The following is a 10,003-nucleotide window of genomic DNA, read 5'->3' on the forward strand; positions in this document are numbered from 1 at the left end:
ATCAGAAACTGCATGCAAAAAAAAAAAAAAACAGAAGGGGCTTGGAAAGTCTGAATTGCTGCCTGAGCCTGGAATAGCACACAGATTTAAATCAGGTTGCAGTCAGTGGAGATCCACCTGTTGAAGCACAACAATGAAATATGTGCTGGTGTTCAAATGTGTGAGTACTACAGCTTGATCCTGGATGATGCTGAACATCTGTACTCCAGCCCCAGTGCTGAACATTTCCAAGACACCCTTTGGCTTGACAGTATCAAACCTCCGACTTTCAGGAAGTGTATTTCAGAGCAATCTCATATTAAAATTAGAAAAATTAAAAAAAAAAAAAAGAAGTAATACACATAAGACATTCCAGCAATCAGCTGCCAGAGATGTTGTTTATATATCTACATTTTTGTTCAGCCCTTGTAAAATCTTCCATTTCCTTTGGTACAACTCCCCTCGATTACAAGTATTATTTCTCATGCCATTTTTAGTAAGACATTTTCAAAAGCTGCTGCCTCAGGGCTGGCATATAACTGAAGAATATCTCTTTGTGTCGGCTCTGCCTTGGCAGCCTTCAGAGCTTTCTGAGCAATGCTTGTTTCTACTGTCTCTAAACTGTAGTGGGATATCCAGCATACAGACGTAAGTATGTCTGACACTGTGCCTGCCCTTGAGGGGAGATTATTCAAAAATGAAAGATAGGAGCACCTGATCTTTCTGCTAGGAGAAAGTTCTGGAGGATTCTCAGTGGAGAGCAAGATAGCTACACTGCAAATGTTCTGCAAGGTTTCTACTCACTCAACTGTTTTTTTTCTCATTTGCTTGTATTATGAAACTTTCCATTTTCCTGCAGAACCTAACTCAAAGTTTAAATTCCAAATTGCTGCAAAAGCCATTTGGAAACTCAGATGACTTATCCAAGATGTTTGGCTTGGAAGAGAGAATAAAAATACAAATAAAATATAAACTAAAACATAGCATGACTGGAAATAACTGAGCATGATAGAAAGGGACTTCATATAAACAAACTTCTGCTGCACAAGCATGCACTGCTTGTTCTCCTTAATGTATTACCTCTGCAAGAGAGCACTGGACATTTCTTGACATGTACTGTATTCACTGAGGTCTTCCACTTGGGGCCAAATTTCTGAGTCTCATCGGGGAGAAAAAAAGAAACCTTTTTCATCTAAAATCTATCTCAATTTTTATATAAAAAAATCATTAAATTTACTTTGTTTTGACAGTTTTTCAGTTGGGTAATGTACACAAATGAGGAAATGCTATGTTTTAGATCAAACACTTGTTTAATCTGAAGTAAAATTTGAGGGGGGAGAAATTGGTTCACTGGTTACTGAAGTGCTGCTTATTTGTACAGCTTCCTTTGACAGCACTGCTGAGATCTGTACTAGAGGTGGTATGAAAACTCTCAGCTGAGTGGATTTTCATCAAACTCCCCATTTTTGTCAAGGCCATACTGTTTCCAGGATGGGTTAATTTTAGCAAGGATCTGGAGCTGAAAATTCCTTATGTCCAGGGTTAGCTGGATTTTATTTATTTCAAGCGAGCGAGAGAAAATCCATGTATTAATTGCAATTCCACTTTGTGGAAAGACTCAGGAAGTTTTGTTGTCTTTTGCATGTGGAAAGGAAATAAATTTCAAAGCCTATTCAATAACGAATAAAATTACCATCTTCCAGCCAACTGATCAAAAAATAGTAAGCTCTGTTAACCCAGTCCTGTTTTAGGCAAAGGAAGGCATTTTTCCTGAAATATATGAAGCACTTCTAGAGGTGATGCTTAAGAATATGCTACACTTGACTTCTAAGAGATTAGTTTATGGCATGGGCTCGGAGACTGTGGGACATTGCTACTGATACACAAGCTACTACAATGTAGTATGCACATATTGTCTGAGCATATACATACTGTATATCTCTCTGTGTACATATCTATATACATTTATGTATAGCAGGATTAAGCCTCTTATTTTGTAGCAGTTTCCCTGTACAAGACATGCTTATTTTCCTTACGGTGGTTTTCACTGCCTAAGCAGACCGTGGCTATTTTTCTCCCACATTTTAGGATACTGATAGAATAAATTTGTATTTTCCTCTGAATACCAGAAGATGAAGAAGGGTTAATGTACTCCAGCTAGTTGAAAGCTTTGGAGAACAAAATACAAAAAGAAGAGGAAATGAAAGGAGAGGTCATGTCATTTCCCTTCTTCATGGTTAAAATGAAGAAAACCCCTGAGGGGCAGTTTGCCAAGGTTGCCTTCTCTGTCGTGTTAATCACTTTACAAAGAGTAATTAAAATTGGAATTTTGGGAGGACCAAGCCTTGGAATTTATTTTCTTCCCTAGGAAGCTACCCATCTGTTTCTAGACCTCAAGCCTCCCCTCACAGGTGAGATCAGCACCTCTTCTGAACCCTAAAATCCTTTGGATTCTTTGTGCTGCAGAGACTGTAGAAGAAGTAGGTAGAACCAAACCACATGAGCAATCCCATTGCTGTATATGCAATCAATTTCTTAATTCAAATGAAAAATAAGGAAGGCAGAGGAATCTTAGCAGCACTGCTCATTTGCTGAATTTCGAAGCACAAGGATCAGAACAGATAAAACCACTTTGTTAGACCCTATTGTTTCATCTTTCTTGCTTCTGGAAGTCTCTTGTTGGTCCTGGAAAAACTCTACCTTTACCTTTGAAGACTAGCCGATCCTTCTAAACCAGAAGAAGGTGTTATTATGCCAGGGGAGGTTTAGGTTGGAAAAACTTCTTTACAGAAAGGGTTGTTAAACACTGGAACAGGCTCCCCAGGAAGGTGGTTGAGTCACCATCCCTGAATGTGTTTAAAAACTGTTTGGATGTGGTGCTCAGGGACATGATTTAGCAGTGGGTTGTTAGGGTAGTATGGTTAGGTTGCGGCTGGACTTGATGATCTTGAAGGTCCTTTCCAACCTGAGCAATTCTATGATTCTGTGATATGGAAATGCTTATTCTTATGACAGCAATGTAAGTGCTGTGGGATCAGTACTCATTTAGCTAGAGGTCAACTGCAGTTGGGAGAGCTTTTTATGGTTAATTAAATTATATTTCAGAATTTCACTTGAACTGAAAGTTTATTTTGGGTGAAGCTAGCCCTGACTTATAAGATCTGAGGTTCCAGCAGCACAAAGACTTCCAGGTTTGCCAAACTGTAGCTTAGTTAAGTGGTACGGGCATGAGGAACAGTGAGTTCAAGACTAGGTGTCATTAGAAAATTCACATGTTTAGGGTACACAGGTAAGTCCTTGCAGAACTGGAATGAGAACAATTTCAGAACACAGTAGGACAATGATCCTGACTTATCTCTCATATTTACAGCACTGCTGCTTCTCTTTCAGATGTTTGTGGCCCTTCTTTTCTGGTACCAGTTCTACTGTGGGTTCTCCGGCTCATCGATGGTTGACCAGTGGTATCTCATCTTCTTTAATTTGCTTTTCTCTTCTCTTCCGCAACTGATTACTGGTGTGCTGGATAAGGACGTGCCAGCTGAAGTGTTACTGTCTGTACCTCAGCTTTATAAAAGCGGACAGAATATGGAGGTAAAAGCTTCTGGCTTTTGTAATTTTTTTTCCTCGATGCCTTCAATTTCAACTGGAAAGCAACCTGGCAAGACCAGCTGTGTCTTGGAATGTGTATCAGGTGGGAGGATGGATGCTTCAAATCAGCCTGAGCTGAACACCTCCCTCATGATCTAGACTCACAAATAGCTACTGAAGTAGATTTTGTGCAGTACCTCAGCATACTTACAACTTCAAGCCCTAGCCCTTTACAAAAGGCAAAAGATGGCTTTAGGAGTAAGCACAGAGGTTGATAGACTCTGAGGGAAGTCATCCTCAGCAGAAGACAGATTGGGAAAGGTTTGTTGAAAACATTTTGTCCCTGTCTGCTTAAACTGCACAAAGAAGACAGGAGGAATTGCAGGAGGGATTGAAACCAAACCATTTCCGATAATTACAGCCACATTGTACTGTGGGAAAATCTTTCTGCTTGGCAACATTATCCACATCCAGCTATTGCTTTCAAGGGAAAAGCAAGTATTGACACTGTACTCTCTGAGGGAGACAGTGACCGTTTTGCCTCTCAGTGTCCTTGGTACACTACACATTGCTAGACACCATGCTGGAAAGATGAAAGAATTTTAGTGCAACTTATTTTTAGCGCTTTAGTGCAAATTCTCTTTTTCACCCAGCTCTTGTTTTCCATTTTTTACATTTCTTTGCAATTTAATCACAGCTTAAGCTTGTTGGGTAGTTGTGTCTGCCTGTCTTCAGCTGGCAAACTGGGGAGAGAAGTCTCCAATGTACAGTACAATTATTTCCCATAGGCAAGCTCAGGGACTATTCTAAGTTTCTTTGAAATCTGGTGAATGTTTTCTCTGAATACCTAAAAAGGCATTTAAAAACTTGGCAAAAGTCCTGCTTCAAGTAGGATCACTTTCAGAAACGTATCTCCTGTATGCCTGTAGAATTTCAAAATAATTGAGGCTGGAAGGATCACTGGAAATCATCTTGTCCAGCCCCCCGCTCCACACAAGCCTAACTTCAATGCCACAGGAGGTTGCTCAGAGCTTTATCTAGTCCAATTTTGAATATTTCCAAGAATGGAAATTCCACAATTGCACTGAGCAACCTGTTCCAGTCCTTATCCACATGTTACTTCAGTGGGCGAAAGAACACCATAATTCTTTCTAAGCATCTTTCAGTTTTTACTTTTTGGCTGCTGTAATATTCTTTGAAAGGGGAAAGATCCGAGATGTACCTGGTGGTTGGAGATGGAGACTATATCCTAAAATAAACAGATCCATATTTTTTCATTCATAAATTATTTCTCCTTATACCTCAGTCTTTTTATGATCATTCATACCACTGCAACCAAAATGTTAGATTAAATATTGTTTTTAGCAAGCAATTTTGTACCCATGCACAGATAAATTATATACATACATATGTTTTGTATATGTATTTTTAACATAGCATACATTCCTACATGAATTTTCATTAAAGGTGATTGTTGTGGATCTTCCTTTCTAAGTATCTGTGCATTTTCTGTTTTCCCTCTTGGAAATATATATTCTATGTTTGGATGCACATGATGCACATGATTTAAAACCCATTTACTCACATGCCTTCACCTTGGAGAGCACATTCTGAAATCACTGGTGTAACCGTACTGCATAAATTTGGGCACCTTCACTCTGAGTGTGTATTGGGATTGTCAGATTCAGATTACACCCTCTGGTAGCAAACAAAAATGAAGGTGAAGATTCTCCTCCTAGAATTGAGTGACTTACAGACAGACTCTTCATAATTCATCCCCAAGGGTACCTAACTGATCAGCAAGGTGTTACAGACAGTGGCACAAGCCTATAAAAGGGTCCCTTGGAATGTTCACCCAAAAATGCCTAGCCCAGCAAATAGCATCTCTGATTCACGCCTTTTCTTTTTTTTTTTTTTTTTTTTTGGTGCCACAGGAGTATCAACCACAGATGTTTTGGATGAACATGATTGATGCTATGTATCAAAGCCTCGTTTGCTTCTTCATCCCTTATTTTGTAAGTGTTTGGTTTCAGACATTCTATTTCAGGCATTTTGAGCAGAACTGGTAGCAGCTTGGGCTAAATTCTGTCTCATTCTTTACAGACTTACTATGATTCAGAGGTGGACGTTTTCTCCTGGGGAACTCCCATCACCACGTCAGCGCTTTTCACCATCATATTACATTTGGCTATTGAAACCAAAACTTGGGTAAGGTACCCACAGTCTCTACAGAAACTTGGTGGCACACTGTCATCTTTTTCTTAGTGCAGTTTTACAAAAACACAAGATGTTTGTTTCGTTCACTCGGCACGTTCTATTTTTATCAAGTGTTTTAAGCAAACAAGAAAAAGGTTTTGAACTGTGACTTGTGAGCAGCTTTGTAGTGTTTTGTAGCTAATATGAATCTTTGAAAATGCAAGGCTCTAAATTCTTTGCTGTACATGGATTTTGCTTCAGAAATTAAGAACTGTTAGTTCAGAATCATTTTCTCAGAAAGGAAAGAATCATTGCTCTCTTTTTGTTTCTTTTGTTGTTCTAGACCTTCCTCCACTGGTCATCTTGCATCTTTAGTATCCTTTTATTTTTCTTTGTGGCTTTGGTTTACAATGCTTCCTGCCCAATATGCCATCCTCCATCCAATCCCTACTGGACTATGGAAAGGCTGATGGGAGACCCAATGTTCTACTTCACTTGCATTATATCACCAGTCGTTGCATTGCTGCCCAGGTATTTTATCTTTTCTCATATTTGAAAGCACTTCATACATACGATTACGAAGGCAAGAGTTATTTCCTCTCTTTCTCTTTGTCTTATCAGCCAAGCCAACATTTTTCAGTGGGTCATTATATCAAGTCAGGTTGTCTAACCTTTTATGTGCTCCTGACCACAGGAAGAGACCACAGCTCCTGGCTCTGTACCACAGGAGAGGAATGACTGTAGACAGTTGGCTCCTGTAGACTGGTGTATATTGAAGCTGCTGGTCATGCAGAGATTTTCTGTCCTGTGAGGTTTTTCATGATACTTCCAGATTCAACCTGTCCTCATGCACAGTACAGAAATTCTGATAATATGTTCATAGAATCATAGAATGGCTTGGGTTGGAAGGGACCCTAAGCATCATCAGGTTCCAAGCCCCCTGCCACAGGCAGGGCCACCAGTCTCCAGATCTGGTACTAGTCCAGGTTGCCACCGTGTTGTAGATTTACTTGCCTGTTTATGGTTGTAAGAGGTCTTCCCTACTGACTGATTCCCAATGCCTCTGAGTCCACATCAGGAAAGATGAAAGACCATATGTCATCACAGAGTAGATCACTGGCTAAAAACACATTTTTATTACACCGCTTGTTATTAATCCACATATTAGCACAGCAGTTAGAACTTTTCATCAGTAATCTTTCTTGTGTCAAACATACAAAAAGCACATAAATCTCTTATTTTCCTGTGTTTTACATTTTTCATGGATATTTTCTCATGGTAATAACTTGGGTCCTTCTCTCTTTCAGTTCTTTTCACGTGCACGTTCTCTTCTTACAGATTTCTGTACAGAACCCTTCAGGGAACACTATTCCCAACGCAGCTTCAGCTTGGACGCCAGTTGAGTAAGCTATCTCCAGAGATTCGCACCCAGCTTCTGACCAAGTTGAATGTCAAAAAAGGATCAATACATCAGACACAATCCTTTGCAAACAGCTTCTCACCAAACCTTGTCTCAAATGCCAGTGACAGTTTTAAGGCTTACAACCAAAACACGCCTTTGCCAACATCTCCAACAAATGAGTCGCTTTTCCAAGAGCACACAAAGGCAGAACGTACAACAGACCGGATTGTATCTGCCTCTCCCCAGTGTGCTCTGTTTTATGGGGAAAGCAATCTCCCCTCAGCAGCAGATAGCCAGGAAAGGTCCATGGGATTTCATGATGTTACTCAGAGCTCTTCAGAGATGGAGTTGTCTCCCATGGGAGCAACCTTCCCATGGAACTCAGCAGTTGACCAAACAGACTTCAGTTTGTTGAAGTGGATCACATCAACTCCACTGTTCAATAGCTTTGGAACTGTTTTACAGGTGTCATCGAGTAGTTTACAAAATGAAACACAAGATGGTATGTGTGTGCTTGGCTCTTCCTTGCATGAGGACTTCAAAGACTTAAAAGAACAGAACTCAAATAACTTCCAGGACAAAATGAAAGGGACCCCAGCTGACCATTGGAAAAGTGACAATTCTGAGTCCACCTTTTTATGACATGGGCCTCAAATATATTTATATATTTTCTATTTGCACACATTTATAGTGAGATTACTCTATTTGTTTCCAAAAATGAAACAGAAAATCGAAGGTACAGAGTGATTATTTAAGAATGTTTAAATACAGTATATTGAAATAAGAGCTTTAAATATAAAAAGAAACACTTGAATGTTCCATTTATATTGTTTTTTATTTTTTCATCTCATTTTGTAAGGAAATGGCGTCTCTTTATTTTTCAGATGCTTCTCTTTTATTCTGACACATATTGCAAAAGCAAAGGACCTGTCTAACATATCCAAAAGGATTAGATTCAGCACCAATTATTGATACCATTATAGGCCATACAGTAATCAAAGATGCAAAACCATGATAACAGATAGGACACTGCATCCCATCCATTGTCTGCTTGCCACAGGGTTTTGTCGTAGGAGCAAACCATTTGGCAAGACTATGGAATTATTACACACCTCTCTGTAAATGTTAACAGTATCTTACCATCGCATTAATAATACTGGTATTTTATAAGTGACACCATATTTTGATATTGCAGCCATAGCATTTTTATGTGTCATGATAAAACAATAAATAAATGACCATCCATATTGTAAAGTGACGTCCCCGTCTGGCATTAATACTAACTCAACCCCTCACTTTGTAGTACCTGGCATTTGGCCAGTGGTGACCTTGTATCTGGCTGTTCAATTTCTGCAAAAAAGCCGTTCCTCATTTGTATTGGAACTATTGGGTGTCAAAGAGGTGGTGCCTGCTGCAGTGCTTGACGTGGAAGGATCTGTTGTGCTGGGGTCCTGCACCAAAGGGGCTGCTTTGGCTGCAGGAGTCAGCCCTGCTTGCTAGCGGGCAGCCCGGGAGGAAGGCTCTGTTCACATCTTTGCTGTTGTTCCGGCCAGGTTCAGTCAAGCCCTTAGTGATCAGACACGGCAAGGTGCCTGAGCCTGGTCTAAGACAGGTAGCTCCAGTACCGAAGGTAGGGAGCTCCACTGCTTTTGAGATTGCGCCTGAGCAGACCTTACATGTCAGAAGCACTTTTGGGGTATTGGCATGTGGCTGCATTGTGCCAACCTGTCGGATCCCAGAGCATTTAGCCTTGGGGGGCTACGGGGCTCATTCATAACCTGTCACACATTCACGTATATGCTCCCTGCCACACTTCCTTCAGCACAGGTTTTCAGGCTGTCTTTGCCTTGTTTACCATCAGTTGTTTCAGGTCAGAGCTTGTTCCCATCATGTTCTATTTCTTGGCAGCACGGTTCCAGGTCTCCCAGGGGCTGCTCAGCCACTTAAGCCATGGTGTCTACCATGTGTCACTTTCTAATCTGCTTGGGACCTTTTCTTTTAAGACTTATACATTGAGTGCCCTCTTCCCCGAAGACAGAATTGGTAATAAGAAAGTGGGAAGCGCCCATGAAAGGAAGACACAAAAGCCATCTAAGAGCTATCAGCCTGTAAATATGTTATCCTGATCAAACATGACACATCAGCATGTAGCTAAACTACGTTTTGGAATTAGAATTAATGAGGGATAGAGCAAATTTGCTGAGGGACTCACGGGGTTGCCTGTGCCTTCTGTGAAGAGTTATAAGCACGTGGCTGACACAAAAAAGAAGCTCAGGCTGTGAGCTCAGTGAAGGTGGGCAGGCATAGGCACTACTGGTGCCAGCATATGAGCTTGCTGCTCCAGGCCTCACCAGCAGGGCAGGGGTGTGCTGCCCTCAAAACTCTTCTTTATCTTTGCTGTCTGGGAAGGGGGACTGTGCAGCTCAGCTCAGGTGGGGAAACCCTTTGCACTGTCTCCGGATGGGTGAGAGGAATCCTCGTGCAGACACCTCTGCCTGCTTTGCCAGCCTTCTGCATCTTGATAGTCCATCTGTTAGGACAACAGTGCAGGTAATGTTCTGCAAGGTTAGTTAGCTGTATTTAACACAAACTGTGCAGCAATTGCCATTCTAAATAATTCACCTAAGCGGAGCTGCAGTATCTTTTAATGTCAGAGGGGAAATGTGTCAATTTTGCCATCTGGTTAGAAACATTCCCTTGCTTGTAAAATGAGGACTCACAGAAGGACAGGGTGTGGGCTGCCAGGTAGACAGCGTGCATAGACCTGCCAGGCATTAAATGCACCTTTTGGTCACAAGTGTCCTGGGCTCACAGCAGCAGTGTGCCGTGCATGTCACA

The 10,003-nt window shown here is 41.0% G+C and overlaps 1 protein-coding gene across 2 annotated transcripts in view; it reads left to right on the forward strand.

The window, feature by feature from the left end:
- The window catches only part of ATP10A (ATPase phospholipid transporting 10A (putative)), a 111,496-nt gene extending 103,077 nt beyond the window's left edge, over positions 1-8,419 (forward strand). Inside the window, exons 17-21 of one of the 2 annotated variants that reach the window (XM_021412342.1) lie at positions 3,370-3,570; positions 5,502-5,582; positions 5,671-5,775; positions 6,107-6,294; positions 7,102-8,419. In XM_021412342.1, the coding sequence (XP_021268017.1) occupies positions 3,370-3,570; positions 5,502-5,582; positions 5,671-5,775; positions 6,107-6,294; positions 7,102-7,807 (1,281 nt within the window). In that variant the 3' untranslated portion in view covers positions 7,808-8,419. Of the gene's footprint in view, positions 1-3,369; positions 3,571-5,501; positions 5,583-5,670; positions 5,776-6,106; positions 6,295-7,101 lie in introns of those variants that run through there. The other variant, XR_002443322.1, reaches the window with a different exon arrangement.

This window comes from Numida meleagris, chromosome 1, assembly GCF_002078875.1.
Source record: "Numida meleagris isolate 19003 breed g44 Domestic line chromosome 1, NumMel1.0, whole genome shotgun sequence".
Lineage (NCBI taxonomy): Eukaryota > Metazoa > Chordata > Aves > Galliformes > Numididae > Numida > Numida meleagris.